General features: G+C 48.3%; 1 protein-coding gene across 1 annotated transcript in view; it reads left to right on the top strand.

Annotated features, from left to right (window-relative positions):
* Positions 1-21,702, top strand: part of LOC142312714 (uncharacterized) — a 357,223-nt gene that overhangs the window by 33,673 nt on the left and 301,848 nt on the right. Inside the window, 2 exon segments of the mRNA XM_075351702.1 lie at positions 11,090-11,201; positions 11,278-11,340. Of these exon segments, the coding sequence (XP_075207817.1) occupies positions 11,090-11,201; positions 11,278-11,340 (175 nt within the window).

The raw sequence follows: 21,702 nt of genomic DNA, 5'->3' as shown, positions 1-21,702 counted from the left end.
TATCGCTGGGGACACCCCTTCCATCTTATAGCCCGCAAAGGGACTGCCGTCTATTTTCTGAGGAGACCGTCAGATCTAACGGGTCTGTTTACATTCCTGGGGATCGACGAGATGTCTGTCCCGGATTAGCTCGCCTGGGACCCCCCGACCCCTGTGAGGCGGAGGGAGAGGGGTGGGGGGGTGGCCCTTCCTCCTCGTCGGATGAGCGGGGCTGATCCCGCCTGATCATTGAGCCCCTTGGTATCTATACAGTAGTGTATGTTGACATGTGCACAATGGCTACCTTCTAGGTGCTGTAGGGTTCAAAGTTTAAGGTCGTTTCTCTCATATGTAATTATCTTTGTGTTGTGTGCGGCCGGGGGGGGTGGGGGGGGGAACTTTTCCTGGCGCCAGCTGGAGCGCCGGGATGTAAAGTCCGGTCTTTCTATAGCTGGGCCCGGACTTTGGCCCCTCCGTGACTCCATACTCGTACCCGCTTTCCTATTTTCCTTGTGGACCCACGGCTGGTCCCAGGTCTGCGAGCTTTGTGTGAGCTTCTATACCCTGTGTGCTTTCTCTCTCCTTCCTTTTTTTTTCTTTCTCTTCTATCTTTTTCCCTAGTCTCGGTTGTACTTCTTTTTTTCTCTTCCCCCTGACTCCTCGTTAGTTCCCGTTTCTCCCTCTAGCAGGGCGGACACACTCTCTCCCCTTCTACCCCCTCCCTAAACCCTTGCTCACTCTCCTTCATCCAAAGCTACTCCTCCTTCTCCCCATCCCCGCCCTCTTTTTTTTTTTTTTTCTTTGTCCTCTCTTCCTTCCCCCCAGGGGCTAAGGTCAGACAGTGATGAAGAAAACCTGCTCTGAGTTACGCATTGGCTCATTGAATGTGAGGGGACTGCATGATCCCGGGAAGCGCTCAATTCTCCTGAACCTCCTGTGGAGGAGCCGCATACAAGTTGCTTTCCTGCAGGAGACTCACTACAGCCTGGAGAAACCATATAAGCTCTCGGACAAAAGGTACCCGGTTGTGTTTCACTCCCCCTCTCCCGACCCCAGATCCAGGGGAACCAGTATACTAATAGCAGGTTCACTACAATGGGAGACAATGGAGTCAAGGACTGAAGGGGAGGGGAGACTTCTACTGGTGAAGGGGCGCATCGCCTCCCAATTATACACATTTGCGGCCATATACTTGCCAAACACAGGACAATGCACAACGTTCTTACGCTTCCTTGACATAATAGATGACTTTGCTGAAGGCACTTTAGTGATAGGAGGGGACTTCAATTTCACCCTAGACCCTAAAATAGACAACTCTGGGGGAGTTTCTTTTCTACCACAAAGGGCAACGCAACGTATCAAACGAGGGCTGCTTGAACTTCAGCTGATAGACACCTGGAGGCTTCTACATCCCTCAGACAAGGACTATTCATTCTACTCTGCAGTTCATGATAGTTATTCCCGTCTCGACCACCTCTTCGTCCGCCACAGGGACCTCCACGCCCTGCTGGCAGCGACAATTGAAATCATTCATTTCTCTGACCATGCGTTGATTACGATCTCACTTGCCTTGGACTATCCCGTCGACAGGCAGGGCCAATGGACCTTGAACAACTCACTATTAAATGATCCAACAGTCATGGATGAGATCCAATCGGCTTTGTCGGAATATTTTGGGCAAAATGCAGCTGGGGAGGTGTCACCCAACATGGTATGGGAAGCTCACAAATGCGTCGCGCGGGGGCTTTTTATCAAGCATGGTTCGCGTCTGAAAAAAGCGCGGGCGGCGGAGGTGGCTGCTCTTCTTTCCGAAATTCACCAACTAGAGGTCCTGCATAAGAGATCCTGTGACCCTGGGTCCAGATTTCGTCTGACCCAAAAGCGGGAAGAGCTGCGCACCCTATTGACTCACAAGGCAAAGAGTGCCATGGTTAAATGCAGGAGACATTTCTATGAGTTCGGGAATAAGAGTGGCAGAACCTTTGCCAGAGCGCTACGTTTACAAAGAACGCGGGGTTATGTCCAGCGGGTCCAAAATCCGGGTGGGAGGCTAGCGACTTTGCCCAGGGATATCGCCACGGCCTTTGGTAACTTCTATGCTTCCCTTTACTCTATTGATGGAGATAAAACCAATTCTGTCCGAGCAGACTTACGCCTGCGGATCAGGAAATATATTAGTAATTCAGGAATGCAAGGGCTCCGTGCGGAGGATGCAGAAGGCCTGGAGAGACCCATTACAGAACTAGAATTACTTGAGGCTATCAAAAACTCCCCAACGGGTGAGGCCCTGGGCCCCGACGGCCTTCCCCTCGCCTATTATAAAAAGTTGGGATCAACGCTAAATACTCCCTTTCTTCAGGCCTTCAATAACGTTGCAACAAGCGGCTTGTCCCCCATCCCTAGAGACACTTTGTCGGCTACCATAGTGGTCATCCCGAAAGAGGGTAAGGACCCTTCTCAGTGCGCGAGTTACCGACCCATCTCCCTGTTAAACACGGACTTAAAGCTCTTTGCGAAGATCCTGGCGGACAGGCTCTCACCTCTGATGGGAGGCCTTATTCATCCGGACCAGGTTGGGTTTCTGAGAGGGAGAGAGGCCAGGGACAACACGACCAAAGCGCTAAACCTGATCCATAAAGCCCGCCTGGAGAAGCAGCCGTTGATGCTCCTCTCCACAGATGCCGAAAAGGCCTTCGATCGTGTTAACTGGGTTTTCATGACGGAGGCCTTGAGAGCGATTGGGCTAGGCAGGTCTATGTTGAACTGGATTGGCTCTCTCTACAGTGGTCCTATCGCAGCGGTCAGGGTGAACGGCCTTCTCTCTGACAGGTTCCCGATTAATAATGGGACCAGGCAGGGATGCCCCCTGTCTCCTTTAATATTTATTTTGACCCTGGAGCCCCTACTGTGTCATATTAGAAGAAACCGTGACATTACTGGCCCTCTCACTGAGGTTCACAAATTCAAAATTGCAGCCTACGCAGATGATCTCCTATTTTTCCTCACGAACCCCTTGGTCTCCCTGCCCAACCTGCTCCGGGAATTCGAGATTTATTCCTGCCTATCCAATTTTAAAATAAACATGACCAAGTCTGAAGCTCTGAGCGTGAACCTGCCTCCGGGTTCGGTTACTTCACTCCAATCATCTTTTAGCTTTAAATGGGCCTCTGGATCTCTTGGGTACTTGGGGGTTCGGTTGGCGGCTGACACTAACTCGCTTTTCAAATTGAACTTTCTTCCCCTCCTTGGGACTATCAGAGGGGATTGTACGAGATGGGCGAAAGGCTGGTTTACTTGGTTTGGTAGATGTGACATCTTTAAAATGAATGTCCTCCCTCGCATCCTTTACCTTCTCCAGGCTCTTCCGATACGGATTCCCAGCTCCTTTTTTAAGGAGCTGGCTGCTCTACAAACCAAGTTCATCTGGGACAACAAGCCAGCTCAAATCTCCCGCTCCTTACTGTGTAGACCCAAGAGGAGGGGGGGGGATGGGAATCCCAGACCTGAAGGTATACTGCTGGGCTTCACATATGGTCAGAGTTATCGACTGGTGTCGCCACGCCAAGACGAAACCCTGGGTGGCATTGGAACAAAGTTTCTCTGCGATCAGTCTTACCGCAGCCCCTTGGAAATCGAGCCCTCTTCCCGCTAGTCTGAGACACCATCCCACAATTGGCGCCACCCTGGAGTGCTGTTCCCTGAGACAGGTCCGCAGATTACTACTTCCAGTCCCCTCTCCTCTCTCACCCATAATTGGCTCCCCAGATTTTTATCCGAGTCTGATGGATCCTGTCTTTCGTCGCTGGATAGAGGGGGGGGGCGCTTTCGGGCATGTCACCTAATAACTGACGGGGGCTGGCCCTCACTAGGGGCACTTACAGAATGCGAGACCCCGAGACAGTTGGGAGTTTGGAGGTCCATGCAACTCAGACACTACATCAGCTCTCTCCCTGACCACTTGCTATATACAGCTCGCCCCACGGAGTTTGAAGCGCTGTGTACCCGGGAGGGAGTGCTTCGGCACTCTCTGTCCCTGGTGTACAGGATGCTGACGGACCCTGGCGACCTCCCCCCCCCACAATTCTCGCACACTGGGAACAAGACCTGGGCCTCTCCCTGACGGATACGCAAAGGAATAAAATTTTGACGCTTGCCCATAAGACCTCAATAAGCTCCAGACTTCAGGAATCCAATTACAAACTCCTGTCGAGGTGGTATAGGGTCCCAACCAGAGTACACAAGATGTTTCCTGGCGTAGACCCTCGCTGTTGGAGAAGTGGGACGGCTGAGGGGGACTTTGTGCACATATTCTGGTCGTGTCCGGCCCTCCGAGGGTTCTGGAGCGGAGTGGGGGAGGTGATTAAACACGTGACTGGAACAACGCAGACCCTGGGTCCGGAGTTGTTCCTCCTTCAATTGACTGAGATGTCTGTCTCTGCATACAAACAGTCGCTTCTGCACTTTCTAGTGATGGCGGCCAGGTCATGCATCCCCTTGAAGTGGAGGTCGGACGCCCCCCCTACTCTGTCCCTCTGGGCCTCCAGGGTCAATGAGCTTCTACAGATGGAGGACTTGACCTCCTCCCTGCATGATCGGTATGAGCGCTTCCACGGGATCTGGCTTCCCTGGTTGCAATTTAAGTTCTCTAGTGAATACGACCTCCTGCTGCGTGATGCGTAGGATGAGCGTACCCCCTCTGTCGCTGGCCCTTCCCCCCTGGCAAACCCACCCCCTCAAATCAAAAGGGGTTTTTTTTGTTTTTTTTTCTCTCCCCTCCCCTCCCCATACTCTCTCCCCTCCTTCTCCCCTTCTCTCATCTTATCCCCCTTTTTCTCTTTCCTTTTTCTCTCTCTTCCTCCTTTCCCACCTTCCTTCCGCTCTGCCTTATCCCTTTCCCTTTCCACTCTTCCTCTACATTCCCCCCTTTTCTTTTTTCTCAGCTGGTGCGAACCCTTCACTGCTCAGAGATGTCTGAGTCATCTTTAGGCACTTTTGCCTCCTTTTCGGTACTTTTCTTCTTGTCTATGATAAAAACTGAAAAAGAACGGACCCGTTTGTAAATTTGTGGGGTGGGCACAGATGTTAGTGATTTTGTATTGAGATGTATTCTCCCAAACTCTGTTGAACTGTTTTTGTCTGTTTTGTCAACTGACTGCTTTATGGTTTGCAAGGGTCTGTTGTATAAATAAAGAATTTAAAAAAAAAAAAGAAAGTAATGATAAACGAACAATGGAGGGAGATGCAATTTAAGCTAGTACACAACGCAACATACGCCTTTAATATACCACATAGCAGCTCACCAGTGCATTTCTTGGACCATTGCCCTAAATGTGGACTCCATAAGGCAAAACTGTTTTACTGCATATGGGAATGCCCACAGGTGAGGGGGTATGGGAGGAAGCGGTGGCGTACATATTGAGGATTTGGAAAGTAGTTATACCCGTCACCCCTGAGGCCTGTTTGTTTCACTGTATAGAAGCCCCTACAGAAACTGACAGAGCAAGTGCTCACATTCCAGGTGTAATACACGTAGTATTGCTGGTAGTTAAGAAATGCCTACTTAGGAATTGGCTGATAAGACAGACACCGAGAAATACAGAAATAGTTGATACCCTAAAAACAATAATGATGTACGACAAACTGGATTCGGAGAAACATAAGGAGAAGTCCACTAAAAGATTCTTCAAAAAGTGGAGAACATTTATTGAGCAAAGCTTCACACAGACGGAAATCACCCAGTTAATTAAAGCATTTGAACACACGTCTTGGTATTGTGTGGAAGACATTGCAGGGACACTAGGGACACTGAAGATGGGGAGCATCCAAAGGACCAACTGAAGGGAACAAATAGGTTAGTTTGTTAAGTTAAAGTAAATTATTGTTAAGATAATTCTATGAAGAGGAAATTATTGCGACAATGAAAAAGAAAATGATGTAACAGAAGCATTGTACGATCTGGAGACATTTTATGGAATGTAACAACTTGTTCTCTTGTTGATGATATGTGCTTGCTGACATCAAATAAAATATGTTTAACCCCTTCACGACCATGGACGGATCTTTCCGTCATGGATAGTGTCCCGGTAAGCCCCGCCCCCTGCCGCGGGCAGGCGGCGTGGATCGGCACACATATCAGCTGTTTTCAACAGCTGACATGTGTGCCTACATGTTCCGAGTGGAATCGCATTCCACCCGGAACATTAACCCCTTAGATCTCGCTGCCAAAGTCTGGCAGCGAGATCTATATGCGCGGCCATGTTTTTTTAGTTACCACCGCCCCCTCCGGACGTCACGTGAGTGATCACGTGACGTTCGGTGGTTGCCATCGTAGCACAGGGTCATGTGATGACGCCTGCTGCTAAGAAGTTTCACTTTCCTTTTTCCTCGGCACGGAGCAGAGGAAAAAAGAAAGTGACTATTTCTGCTGTTTACAGTATACGGTATAGCTGTGATCAGCAGATAGCGATCAGCAATCGAATTGCTGATCGCTATAGCCCCATAGGGGGACTAGTAAAATAAAATAAAAAAAGTAAAAAAAAAGTTTTAAAAAATTAAAAAAAAACAAAAAACCTAAAAGTTCAAATCACCCCCCTTTCCCCCCACTGAAAATTAAAGGGTTAAAAAAAAATAAATATACACATATTTGGTATCGCCGCGTTCAGAAATGCCCGATCTATCAAAATATAAAATCAATTAATCTGATTGGTAAACGGCGTAGTGGCAAAAAAATTCCAAACGCCAAAATTACGTTTTTTGGTCGCCGCAAGTTTTACGCAAAATGCAATAACAGGTGATCAAAACGTAGCATCTGCGCAAAAATGCTACCATTAGAAACATCAGCTCGAGACGCAAAAAATAAGCCATCACTGAGCCATAGATCCCAAAAAATGAGAACTCAACGGGTTTCGGAAAATGGCGCAAAACGTACGCCACTTTTATTGGACAAGCTTGTGAATTTTTTTGAACCCCTTAGATACAAGTAAACCTATACATGTTTGGTGTCTACAAACTCGCACCGACCTCAGGCATCATACCCACACATCAGTTTTACCATATAGTGAACACCGTGAATAAAACATCCCAAAAACAATTGTGCCATCACACTTTTTTTGCAATTTTTCCACACTTGGAATTTTTTTGCTGCTTTCCAGTACACCATATGGTAAAACTTATGGTTTCATTTAAAAGTACAACTTGTCCCGCAAAAAACAAGCCCTCATATGGCAAGATTGACGGAAAAATAAAAAAGTTACGGCTCTCGGAAGAAGGGGAGCAAAAAACAAAAACGCAAAAACGGAAAGTGCCCCGGGGCTGAAGGGGTTAAAAAAAAATAAAATTTATCTTTATGTCAGAAGCCTGAAATGTGGGAAAAGGTTGAATAATTCAAGGGGGCCGAATACTTTCGCAGGGCACTGTGTGTGGGTATATATAAGTACAGACCAAAAGTTTGAACACACCTTGTCATTCAAAGAGTTTTCTTTATTTTCATGGCTCTAAAAATTGTAGATTCACATTGAGGGCATCAAAACTATGAATTAAAACATGTGGAATGAAATACTTAAAGTGTGAAACAACTGAAAATATGTCTTATATTCTAGGTTCTTCAAAGTAGCCACCTTTTGCTTTGATCACTGCTTTGCACACTCTTGGCATTCTCTTGATGAGCTTCAAGAGGTAGTCACCGGAAATGGTTTTCCAACAATCTTGAAGGAGTTCCCAGAGATGCTTAGCACTTGTTGGCCTTTTTGCCTTCATTCTGCGGTCCAGCTCACCCCAAACCATCTCGATTGGGTTCAGGTCTGGTGACTGTGGAGGCCAGGTCATCTGGCGTAGCACCCTATCACTCTCCTTCTTAGTCAAATAGCCCTTACACAGCCTGGAGGTGTGTTTGGGGTCATTGTCCTGTTGAAAAATAAATGATGGTCCAACTAAACGCAAACCGGATGGAATAGCATACCGCTGCAAGATGCTGTGGTAGCCATGCTGGTTCTGTATGCCTTCAATTTTGAATAAATCCCCAACAGTGTCAGCAGCAAAGCACCCCCACACCGTCACACCTCCTCCTCCATGCTTCACGGTGGGAACCAGCCATGTACAGTCCATCCGTTCACCTTTTCTACAAAGAAACGGTGGTTGGATCCAAAGATCTCAAATTTGGACTCATCAGACCAAAGCACAGATTTCCACTGGTCTAATTTCCATTCCTTGTGTTCTTTAGCCCAAACAAGTCTCTTCTGCTTGTTGCCTGTCCTTAGCAGTGGTTTCCTAGCAGCTATTTTACCATGAAGGCCTTCTGCACAAAGTCTCCTCTTTATAGTTGTTCTAGAGATGAGAAGGTGTGTCCAAACTTTTGGTCTGTACTGTATGCATACGTGTATGTGTATATGTGTATATGTGTTGTACGTATACCCTCTTTCACTTGTAAAGCGCCATGGAATAAATGGCGCTATAATAATAAATAATAATAATAATAATAATAATATATATATATATATATATTTTTATTTTTTTTTTTTATTTATTATTTTTTTTTCCTGTACAATACTTTTATTTATCAACTGAGTTGCATAATGAATAGGAAATATAGTCCAGACAGTGACGAGGTTACAAATAATGGTTTTTACTTGAAATAATAATTTTCTCTTCACACTTTGCTTTTGGCACTTAATGATCTCTTTGTACAATTCCAGCTTTGCAGACCTTTGGCATTCTAGCTGTTAATTTGCGGAGGTAATCTGGAGATATTTCACCCCATGCTTCCCCCCCTCCCACAAGTTGGCTTGGCTTGCTTGATGGGCACTTTTTTCGCACTATACGATCAAGCTGCTCCCACAACAGCTCTATAGAGTTGAGATCTGGTGACTGGGCTGGCCACTCCACTACAGATAGAATACCAGCTGCCTGCTTCTTCCCTAAATAGTTCATGCATAATTTGGAAGTGTGCTTTGGGTCATTGTCCTGTTGTAGGATGAAATTGGCTCCAATCAAGCGCTGTCCACAGGGTATGGCATGGCGTTGCAAACTGGAGTGATAGCCATCCTTATTCAAAATCCCTTTTACCTTGTACAAATCTCCCACTTTACCAGCACCAAAGCAACCCCAGACCATCACATTACCTCCACCATGCTTGACAGATGGTGTCAGGCATCTTTTCAGTTGTTCTGTGTCTTACAAATGTTCTTCTGTGTGATTCAAACACCTCAAACTTCGATTCGTCTGTCCATAATACTTTTTTACAATCTTCTACTGTCCAATGTCTGTGTTATTTTGCCCATATTAATGTTTTCCTTTTATTAGCTGGTCTCAGATATGGCTTTTTCTTTGCCACTTTTCCCTGAAGGCCAGCATCCCGAAGTTGCCTCTTCACTGTAGACGTTGACACTGGCATTTTGCGGGTACTATTTAATGAAGCTGCCAGTTGAGGACCTGTGAGGCATCGATTTTTTAAATGAGCTTGTCCTGTTGCTCAGTTGTGCAGCGCGGCCTCCCACTTCTCTTTTTACTCTGGTTAGAGCCTGTTTGTGCTCTCCTCTGAAGGGAGTAGTACACACCATTGTAGGAAATTTCAGTTTCTTGGCAATTTCTCGCCTGGCATATCGTTGAATTCTAAGAACAAAATAGACTGAGTTTCACATGAAAGTTATCTTTTTCTGGCCAAATTGAGAGTTTAATGGAACCAACAAATGTAATGCTCCAGATTCTCAACTAGCTCCAAGGAAGGTCAGTTTTATACCTTCACTAATCAGCAAAACTGTTTTCAGCTGTGCTAACATACTTGCACAAGGGTTTTCAAGGGATTTCTAAACAGCCATTAGCCTTCTAACACAGGAAACACGATGTATCATTAGAACACTGGAGTGGTGGTTGTTGGAAATGGGCCTCTATACACCTATGTAGATAATACATATATATATATATATATATATATATATATATAATAAACAGACATATATACGCAGCTCTGACAAAAAGTAAGAGACCACTGCAAAATTGTCAGTTTTTCTGATTATTCTCTTTATAGGTATATTTTTGAGTGAAATGTAAATTGTTTAATTTATTTTATGAAAATGGTCAAAATAACAAAAAATAATACATTGCTTTCAGAGAAACTGAAACTAAAAATTTTGCAGAGGTCTCTTAATTTTTGCCAGAGCTGTAAAAAAATAAATAAATATATTATATGTGTGTGTGTATATATATATATATATATATATATATATATATATATATATATATATATACATGTGTATATATATATATATATATATATATATATATATATATATGGAGAGAGATATATATATATTTTTATATATGGATGGATTTGGACAGACTTTACTGCAGCAAAACATTACAAAGGAAAATCCTTATCAAGGATCCATTTAGAGTAAGTGGATGACACTCAGTATAAATTCAGACAATGTAAAAATCTTTACTTAAGCAATTGAAACATTAATTTTAAACACTGTTCCTTTATGGAGACAGACACACATATATTCTCCGCACACAATCATCATTAGAGTGACTATAACTTTTACCAAGGTAGAACAATGGTTGGTTAGTTAATCTTGTTGTATAGACAAGAGTTTACTGTATGTAGTTGCCCTCTTTTATATCAAATAAAAAATTGTTATAAGTTCAACAGCACCTGGTGTGGTGGACTATGATACAATGTAGTATAAAAGCTTATCAGAGTGTCTGTTCAATAATGCATATAAGGTTCTAAATGTTTATCTGGCACACATATACAACTATATCAGTTATATAAATATATTGGTGGTGATTAGAGATATAAGAAAATTAGCAATTTGTTCAAACCTTGAGGTAGATGTAGATTGAAGTGTGTGTGTGCCCCAACGCATGTTTCACAAAATATGAGATTTTTATTTATTTATTTTAAATAAAGTGTGTTTGGAAAGTTGCCTACATTGAGAAAGCAAGTAAGCAATATTTTGTTGTATTGCTTACTTGCTTTCTCAATGTAGGCAACTTTCCAAACAGACTTTATTTAAAAAAAAAAAAAAAAATTAAAATCTCATATTTTGCAATTCTTTCTGATTACATAAACTGTCTTTTAATTTGTGCACTATTATTTTTTATGGAGAATTAGATGGAAGAGCTGACTGATATTAAATGTGAAGTAATCTCAGAAGATAGTGAAATGTATGTAGAAGATAGCCAGCAGTGCAAGGAAGAGAACATTTCTACATATATTGGCACAGGTGAGTGATAACCATTAAATACATAAGCGTTGCACGTTTTTCATTGTTTATTGTATTCCTGCTTTTCTTATTACAGAGCAAGTACAAGAAGACAGTCACCCAGGGAGCAATATAGATTTTAATGGGTCTCATAGCAAAAGTAAGTTTTAGAAGTATAGCGCACCCAAATGTCCACTAAACTGCTACTTTTTTATGGTAAGGACCATCAGATAAAACAATTGTGCCTTTAGTAAATGCACTTAGATTAGTAACAGTAGGACAGACATTTTGTAATGACCCTAAAAGTGATGTAAATTGTGATTATAGTTTTGTGAGGAAAAAAATCAGTATAACCTCTATAGTACTTATTTAACCTCTGCTCATTCTGGGATTTGGAGATGGGAATATTTCTGCACCTGTAAAACGCAGAAAAAAACGCAGTGTGCGCATGAGGCCTAAAGCTCTCAGCCTATTGCCAGATATAGCCTTGTTCTCTGGTTCTGTCCTGTGTGCTCAGCCAGCTCCCGACATGTGTATGGGTTTCATGTTCTAATGTCGGCCTGTTTACTGACTGCTTTTGCATCTCCTGGTTTTGTACCGCCGTTGCCCTTGTGGTTCTGTCTCAGCTACCTGGCGACTCCTGTCAGCCTGCACCACTGTCCAGCAGCTAACTCTGAGGCCCTAGCTCAGGGGCCCTGTGTAAGTCCAGATACTTTAGAGGGGTTACAGGATGGAGGCCAGGACAACCCCTGGGATCTGGTAAAAGGAAATGCCTTGCACTAAGCCTTTCCGTGAAAGCCACTTGTAGAGCTACCATGCGACCATTGACAGAGCCACATTATACAGACCTTGATGGCGGTCCTCTGAGGACCACTCTGTGGTTGGAGCTTATACGAGACTGCTATTTACTTTATATTGCAGTACTGTTTTCCTAAGATATAGTTACAAGTGATCAGATGATCACCGGTTCAAATCAACGCCTCCCGCTCACGAAAAATAAAGAAATGAAAAAAAAAGAGTAAAAAAACCAAACATTTTTTATCTTCATGTCCATAAAAGTCTGAACCATCGAAAAGTCTGATCCATCAAAATATAAAGTTAATTAACCCTATCAGTAAACACCATAACAAGAAGTTAAAAAAATCAACCAACAAAATTACATCAATAAAAGTGTCAGCTCAGGGGGCAAGAACAATCTCTTACAGGGTGCCATCAACCAAAAAATGAAAACGCTCCAGGTCTTGGAACATAGCAATACAAATTAAAAAAAAAAATTTGCCAATTTTTTTTCCATCACTTTACAGTTTTCATGTGAAAAAAGCAGCGTTTTACTGTCCCAACGAATAAATCGAAAAAAAACAAAAAACTAATCGAACACCCGTAAATTTTTTTGTAGCATTTTTCCTGCCAACACTCCAGATTTTCTGCTGCAAATAGTGATTGTGTGCATATATTTTATTACAGATCTTGATATGAAAAATATAGCTGGCCAAAAAAATGAAAAGGAAACTGTGAGGTAAATCCGGAGATATGACGATAAATCATGATATTCAAGTATGTCAGGAAGCCCTCTCCTGGTGTCACCCCCCCTTTCCTTCACACAACTGGTTTAGCAACAAATCCCATGGCCATCTCCTGTGATATGGAGATGAGGTGGTGTGGGAACAATGGACACAGGATGACTCCCTGCCGTCACCCTGTAACAAGAGTTGTATCTCATTAGCAAGGCTATGGAACTAGCTAGACAGAACGACTCCAGTAAAAAATGGTTCATATCTCGCAAGCCATATTTCCGATAAATATGGCAACCATAAAAATGGTGTCTCCGCATGCGGACGATGCCGGCACACCCTTTTTATGGGAGCAGGACATTGGGAAATGCCCCAGGCGTGATATCAGCCAATGGGGAACTGGCAGACAGGTCATGAGTCCCCTCGTTCTGTAGCTAAATTCATAACTGTCACAATGAGAGCATTGGCGTCCGCCTACGACGCTCCCAGGCAAAGTTATGGCCCATATTCCATGTTGTGGATTGTCCATAACTCAAGCCAGGGGTGGAGCAGTGCTCCCTCTGAGGTCACTAAGGTAGGAGGGGACCTGGATTTGCCCAGGTTGATAACCCTACTTCGGCCATTTTCCAGGGTTCTTTCGCTGGGGGTCACGTGTAGGAAACATCTGTGGGAGTTCCTGGAAACCTGGTCTACAGCGCCCCCCTGTGGCCAGACGCACAAGGTAACTGATTGAATTGCATACCTGTTTGTAAACCATGCTTTATCTGTAACTGTACTCTGACATATGTATATTCTGTAGATTCCCTATTGTATATATTGTAGGTTCTAGTGTGCTTTAGGCTGATTAAATTATATAATTAATCTTGGGCTGTTCTGTTATCTCGATCTTGAATCCCACGTCTGTGTGTTCGGCTAATAGTTACCGTAAATCGGTTGGTGGCAGCGAATTGTGCCAAGGATTATTGTGGGGAGGCCAGTGAGATTCGGGGAGATTTTATATATTCCGCCCGCGGAGGTCGGGGGAATATATACCTTACTCTCACCGGGGACCCTTCAATAATCGGCATAAGTAGTATAGCGGCCTCCTTGCTTATTGTCGGGCAATTCCATAATTGGCCTGACTATAAGAGGGGCGCTAGAGAGCGCGTCACGTGCTCTGTCTGTCGGTCGGGAGGTATAAAGGAGGGGTGACCCCCACTTGTTACCCCCCGATTGTGACGTACTGGTAGCCAGCGCGGGGGATTTCTGAGTGACCCCCCCGGTGGTTTGTGACATATTGGTGGCATAGCGGTGGGATCGAGATAATAGTGTGTGTGAGTGTGAGACCCATACTCCCAGACACTAAAGACTGCCTGCAGCAGCTGTGGCTGCTGGGGTCTTCAGACTAGCTCAACACTAGAGTGTCAGAGTGCAGATACTGTAAGGTGTGTGGAGGCATCAGGTGTCAGTTCTGTGTCAGTGACCAAAAGTCTGCAAGAATGGCTGATGGCACCAGGAGCAGAGCTATGCAACTGGCCAATGCTAAGGCAGGAGCCGAAGAGAGGGAGGACGGTGCTGTGGACAGCAATGAGGAGGTTGCCCACGAGTCCTCCAGGAGCTCGACGCCAGAAAACCGTTCTGCCGAGGACATTGCGCAACCTGGCACTGCTGGACAAGATGAGGAGGAGCTCACCCAAGGTTCCTCAACGAGCCAGATGCCAGCCCTCCGCTCTGAAAGGGACAGTGAATCACCAGGCTCCGCAGCGTGCCGCAGATCACCACGTGCCATTCCACCGAGCCTGGGAGGCTCGGATAGCCTTCTTCAAATGGCTATGGCCCTTCTCCAGGCTGGAGACCAGAAGGGCTACAAGGAACTCCTGGCAGAGCGCAGGGCAGAGCGGCAGGCAGCGCGTGACGCTGAGGCTGCGGAGCGGCACGCAGAGCGTGAGGCTGCGGAGCGAGAGCGGCAGGCAGCGCGTGAAGAGCGAGAGCGACAGGCAGACCGTGACTACCAGCTGCAGCTAGCTCAGCTCCGGCCCTCATCAGCCACATGTGACCTTCGAGACACCAAACTTCCAAAGGTCCGTGTTGAGGACTTCCCAGTGCTGGAGAAGGATGGAGACTTGGACTCTTTCTTGACTGCTTTTGAACGGACTTGCTTGCAGCACCATCTGGACAAGGACCAGTGGGCCAAATACCTGACCCCCCGTTTAAGGGGTAAGGCCCTGGATATCCTTGGGGACTTGCCTGCTGAGGCAGATCAGGGCTACGACACCATCAAGCGAGCCCTGATCCAACAGTACAACCTCACTCCAGAGTCCTACCGCAAGAAGTTCCGGAGCCTACAGAAGGGACCAAAGGACTCCTGGGCTGACCACCGGCGGGCACTTGCCCGAGCTGCCGACCACTGGACCCAAGGCCTGCAGCTTTCCACCGGACCGGAGATCCTGGACTTGTTCATCACGGAGCAACTCTTGTGGAACTGCCCTGAGGATCTCCGCCAGTTCATCCGAGACCAGAAGCCAAAGGGGTCCACGGCTACAGCTGCCCTGGCCGATGACTACACCAACAATCGGGCTCCTGAAGCCAGGAGAGCAGCCACCAGCAGCACCTGGAGAGGGGGTAAGATGAATTCTGCGACTGCCCCACCTGCCCCTAGACTGCAGGGGGTGTCCCCCTCAACTCCCCTCTCCAGGCCCGTGGCAGAGCCAAGACGGTGCCACCAGTGCAACCTACCTGGACACTTCAAGGCCATGTGCCCTCAGCGTCCCAAGGCCCCGGCTCCGTCCCCGTCCCAAGGGCCGCCCAAGGTGTATTGTGTGGGTGGGGGTGGTGGTAGGTCCCTGGACAGCTTCCAACCTGTCACCGTCGGCCGGTCTGTGACCATAGGACTGCGAGACAGCGCCTCGGAGGTGACTCTGGTGCGGCCTGAGATGGTGTCCCCCCAAGACTTGATCCCTGGAAAAACCCTCGCTGTCTCCGGGATTGGAGGCACTGACCCGGCGCTGCCTGTTGCTGACATTTATGTGGACTGGGGCGCAGGGCGAGGGGTGAGGGAGGTGGGGGTAACTGATCGGATCCCTGCAAACGTGCTACTTGGGACAGATTTGGGGCAGATAACCTCCCAGTTTGGGCCCCAACCAAGGGCTGAACCTTCAGCCAGTACTGACATGCCTCTGGACAATGTTAATGTGTTATCTATGAATGATGTAAGGGAGGAGGGAGTGAACTCTGATATTTCTGCTTGCATAGACACCATAGACACACACTCAGCTGCAGCTGTGACAGGGGAGGGGGTCAGAGAAAGGTGTGACAATGCCTCTACAAGTAACCAGCCTGTGAGCTGGGATCTGTTGCCCTCTGCAGGGATAAGCAGAGAGCAGGGTGCTGCAGGGGGAGGACCAGTGTGTGGGGTGGGGGCTACCACAGCAAATGTGGGGTCCCCAGAGATTTCACAGCGGGGTTCTGTTGCTGCAGGAGGGGAACAGGCAGGTGAGATTGGGGCCGGTCCAGGAGCGGAAGTGCTCCCAGGTAAGATCTCGGTGCATGGTTCCCCCACAACCGGGGTGTCAGGAAGCCAGGTAGGTCTGCCTGAACCGGCGACTTGGTCAGGAACGGAGGAGGAGCAGGCACGACCCACGGTCGCAGCGGCTGTGGCCGCTGTCACCCGCAGTGGGAGTGCTGGAAGCCAAGGGGCCTCCCGGAGGTCCGATAGCTCTTCCCCTTCTGACCAAGTGGCAGCCGAGTCAGGTGGAGGCCAGGACACAGGTCCCGGGGTACTGACTGAAGATGTGACAGTCTCGTCGATTCTGGCCACATCTAGTCAGGGGTTTCAGGCAGCGTTAGAAGCTGACGACAGCCTGAAAGCTCTTAAGGAGCAGGCGGCACAGCCTCCCTCGGACTCGGACCCGGAGCGAGTGGTCTGGGACCAAGGACGGCTGTACCGGGCCACGGTCCAGCAGGGTTCACCGGAGGCGTGGCCCAGGGACCGACAGTTGGTGGTACCCTATCCGTTCCGGACGGAGTTGTTGCGGATCGCACATGAGATTCCGATGGCCGGACACCTAGGGATCGCTAAGACCAAGGCCAGGTTAAACCAGCATTTCTACTGGCCAAAAATGGGGGCCGATGTGGCTGCCTACTGCCGTTCGTGTGAAACCTGTCAGAGAGTGGGGAAGGCGGGGCCACGCCCCAAAGCCCCCCTAGTATCTCTGCCAATCATCGATGAGCCTTTCAGGAGGGTGGCTGTGGATCTGGTCGGCCCGCTGGCCATCCCCAGCAGCTCCGGGAAACGCTTCCTACTGACGGTAGTGGTCTATGCCACCCGGTACCCAGAAGCAGTGGCCTTGTCGTCCATTCGGGCTGACAAGGTGGCCACCGCATTGCTGGAGATTTTCTCCCGAGTGGGTTTTCCCCAGGAAATGCTCACTGACCGGGGGGCCCAATTCATGTCCCAGCTGATGGAGGCCCTCTGTAAGCAAGTCCAGGTGCGACATCTGGTGGCCAGCCCGTACCATCCACAGACTAATGGCCTGTGCGAGCGGTTTAATGGCACCTTAAAGCAGATGCTTAAGATGTTGGTCGACTCCCATGGGCGTGACTGGGAGCGGTATCTCCCACACCTGTTATTTGCTTACCGGGAGGTTCCACAGGCCTCAACAGGATTCTCACCGTTTGAGCTCCTGTACGGGCGACGTGTGCGGGGCCCCCTGGCTCTGGTGAAAGAGGCTTGGGAAGGGGATTTGGCCACCCCTGGAGTGTCGGTTATCGAGTATGTCATGCGCTTCCGGGACAAAATGCAGGCCTTGACGCAACTGGTACACGACAATATGGCTCAAGCCCAGGCCGATCAGAAGCGTTGGTACGACCAGAACGCTTGTGAGAGGACCTACCAAGTGGGTCAAAAGGTGTGGGTACTGGTCCCCGTACCACAGGACAAGCTTCAGGCAGCCTGGGAAGGCCCATACCTCGTGTACCAGCAGCTCAACCCTGTAACGTACCTGGTCACCCTGGACCCTGCCCGTGGAAGGCGGAAGCCCTTCCATGTGAACATGATGAAGGCACATCATGAGCGGGAGGCATGTGCGCTCCCCGTGTGCAACCTGCCCGAGGAGGGAGAAGCGGAAACCCTCTTGGATATGCTAGCCCAGGTTAGGGCAGGCGGATCCATTGAGGATGTGGAGGTTGGCCACCAGCTCTTGGAAGACCAACGGTCCCAGCTGTGGGCCACCCTCCTCCCCTTCCGGGGGTTGTTTACCAACCAGCCCGGAAGGACTGACTTGGCTGTCCATCACGTGGACACTGGGGATCATCCCCCGATCCGGCGTTCAGCATATCGGGTCTCCCTGGAGGTGCAGCAACACATGCGCCAGGAGATTGACGAGATGCTGAAGCTGGGGGTGATCCAGGCATCCAACAGCGCTTGGGCCTCGCCTGTAGTTCTCGTCCCTAAGAAGGACCGAACCACTCGGTTCTGCGTGGACTACAGGGGGCTCAATGCGGTCACGGTCGCCGATGCGTACCCAATGCCATGCATCGATGACCTGCTCGATCAGTTGGCCGGGGCTCAGTACCTGACCATCATGGATCTGAGCCGGGGATATTGGCAGATCCCCCTGACTCGCAAGGCCAGGGAACGCTCTGCCTTTATTACCCCATTTGGACTGTACGAGTCCACGGTGATGCCATTCGGGATGAGGAATGCCCCTGCCACTTTCCAGCGGATGGTCAACACCCTGCTCAAGGGACTTGAAGGGTACGCGGCCGCGTACCTGGATGACATTGCCGTCTTCAGTCCCACCTGGGAGGACCACCTAGAGCATCTAGCACAGGTGCTCAGGCGGATCCACCGGGCAGGTTTGACCATCAAGCCGGGAAAGTGTCAGCTGGCCATGAGCGAGGTCCAGTACCTCGGTCACCGGGTAGGTGGGAGAACACTGAAGCCCGAGCCTGAGAAAGTGGAGGCCATCGCATCCTGGCCCACCCCCAGGACCAAGAAGCAGGTGATGTCCTTCTTGGGGACCGCTGGGTACTATAGGAGGTTTGTTCCATGCTATAGTAGCCTGGCAAAGCCCTTGACGGACCTCACCAAGAAGAAGCTGCCCTCTGCAGTCGATTGGACAATGGACTGCGAGACAGCCTTCCGGGCCCTAAAGGACGCCCTGTCCAGCCCGCCCGTGCTACAGGCAGCCGACTTCACGCGGCCGTTTGTAGTACAGACCGACGCCAGTGACTTCGGCCTCGGTGCGGTGCTCAGCCAGGTGGACTCTGCGAGCCAAGAGCACCCAGTCTTGTACCTGAGCCGGAAGCTGTTACCGAGGGAAGTGGCCTATTCCACAATGGAGAAGGAGTGCCTGGCCATAGTGTGGGCCCTGCAGCGTCTGCAACCCTATCTATACGGGCGCCACTTCATCGTGGAGACGGACCACAATCCCCTCAGCTGGTTGCACACCGTCTCTGGGACGAATGGGCGATTGTTGCGATGGAGCCTTGCGCTCCAGCAATACAACTTCACCATTCGCCACAAAAGGGGCCGTGACCACGGTAACGCAGACGGGCTGTCCCGACAAGGAGAGGTCGCGGACGGGCGCACGGGGGAACACCGGAGTGTGCTGCCCCCTAGCGCCCTCAAAAGGGGGGAGGTGTGAGGTAAATCCGGAGATATGACGATAAATCATGATATTCAAGTATGTCAGGAAGCCCTCTCCTGGTGTCACCCCCCCTTTCCTTCACACAACTGGTTTAGCAACAAATCCCATGGCCATCTCCTGTGATATGGAGATGAGGTGGTGTGGGAACAATGGACACAGGATGACTCCCTGCCGTCACCCTGTAACAAGAGTTGTATCTCATTAGCAAGGCTATGGAACTAGCTAGACAGAACGACTCCAGTAAAAAATGGTTCATATCTCGCAAGCCATATTTCCGATAAATATGGCAACCATAAAAATGGTGTCTCCGCATGCGGACGATGCCGGCACACCCTTTTTATGGGAGCAGGACATTGGGAAATGCCCCAGGCGTGATATCAGCCAATGGGGAACTGGCAGACAGGTCATGAGTCCCCTCGTTCTGTAGCTAAATTCATAACTGTCACAATGAGAGCATTGGCGTCCGCCTACGACGCTCCCAGGCAAAGTTATGGCCCATATTCCATGTTGTGGATTGTCCATAACTCAAGCCAGGGGTGGAGCAGTGCTCCCTCTGAGGTCACTAAGGTAGGAGGGGACCTGGATTTGCCCAGGTTGATAACCCTACTTCGGCCATTTTCCAGGGTTCTTTCGCTGGGGGTCACGTGTAGGAAACATCTGTGGGAGTTCCTGGAAACCTGGTCTACAGCGCCCCCCTGTGGCCAGACGCACAAGGTAACTGATTGAATTGCATACCTGTTTGTAAACCATGCTTTATCTGTAACTGTACTCTGACATATGTATATTCTGTAGATTCCCTATTGTATATATTGTAGGTTCTAGTGTGCTTTAGGCTGATTAAATTATATAATTAATCTTGGGCTGTTCTGTTATCTCGATCTTGAATCCCACGTCTGTGTGTTCGGCTAATAGTTACCGTAAATCGGTTGGTGGCAGCGAATTGTGCCAAGGATTATTGTGGGGAGGCCAGTGAGATTCGGGGAGATTTTATATATTCCGCCCGCGGAGGTCGGGGGAATATATACCTTACTCTCACCGGGGACCCTTCAATAATCGGCATAAGTAGTATAGCGGCCTCCTTGCTTATTGTCGGGCAATTCCATAATTGGCCTGACTATAAGAGGGGCGCTAGAGAGCGCGTCACGTGCTCTGTCTGTCGGTCGGGAGGTATAAAGGAGGGGTGACCCCCACTTGTTACCCCCCGATTGTGACGTACTGGTAGCCAGCGCGGGGGATTTCTGAGTGACCCCCCCGGTGGTTTGTGACAGAAACAAAAAACGTTTAGCTCAAACAATAACCTGACTTAATAGGTTGTTTCTCTTGAATTGAAGCTGTTGTGGCTGCTTCTCTCTGAACAGAGCTGCTGCGCACAACGTCATTCAAAGGGCTCACATCCGCAGCTGCTAGAGCAAATTACAACTGTTCGGTGGGTGTGACCCACACGACTGTTATTGATGATGGGTCATCAATATCTATGCTCAGAAAACCAAAACTGATGAACTCTGTGTGTTAGACAGACACATTTTTAAAGGGAATCTATCGCCAGCTTTTTGCTGCCCCAATATTGAGCAGCATGACATAGGACAATAGATGTCACTAAATAACTGCCAATCGGAAATTATGTAGACGATTGGTGGTCATTAAACACTGCAAGTTGGCAGGTCCAAATTAACTTTTATAGTCTCGATAGTACTTGACAGTAAGGGTAGACAATGACGGAAGAGGGCCCTTTGCAGTCCATTTACATACCTCCTAATAGTCCTGGAACAAGTGGGACTATCCTGATTTTGGGGAGTTGTCCCAGAAGTTTGGAGGGATCTCACGATTTAAGCTGGCTCCAAAAAAGCATGGAGAGGAGAGGGAGCAGGCCACAGGTGGCTTCAGCAGCATCAATCATTTTCTCTCCTCTATTTTGCAGGGCAAATAATTATGTCCACTAGGTGAAGGCATGGCTATGCTACCTCCTGCTGGTGTCATGACACAGAAGCTGGGACCAGCACTGTGATTAGTCTGTGCTTCCAGGAAAGGAGGAGGGGGAAGTGTGAAGCAGTCCTTGTCTCATTAAAGCCCATATAAATGGACCCCTCTGAGGGACAAGGCAGTTGCTTTGTTTAATTGATAACTTTAAAACAAGGTTATTTAGCTCATGAAGATCATGCCTCTACTTAGATTCTTCAGTAAAATCAGTTTTTCAATGGCGTTTACCCCACCCAAAATTCCCTGCCACCTAGTGTTTCTGTCAAATCATCACCAAGAGCCTCTGTTGCCAATATAGCCTTCTAAGCACACCAAGATCTTCTGCCACCCAATATCTCTCTCTACACCCCTCCAAGAACCCCTACCCCCAATATCTCCTTCTAACCCCACCCTGATCCCCTGTCA

This window comes from Anomaloglossus baeobatrachus, chromosome 5 (assembly GCF_048569485.1).
Source record: "Anomaloglossus baeobatrachus isolate aAnoBae1 chromosome 5, aAnoBae1.hap1, whole genome shotgun sequence".
NCBI lineage: Eukaryota > Metazoa > Chordata > Amphibia > Anura > Aromobatidae > Anomaloglossus > Anomaloglossus baeobatrachus.
Note: the sequence above shows the minus strand (reverse complement) of the source record. Positions and strands in the feature narration are given on the sequence as shown.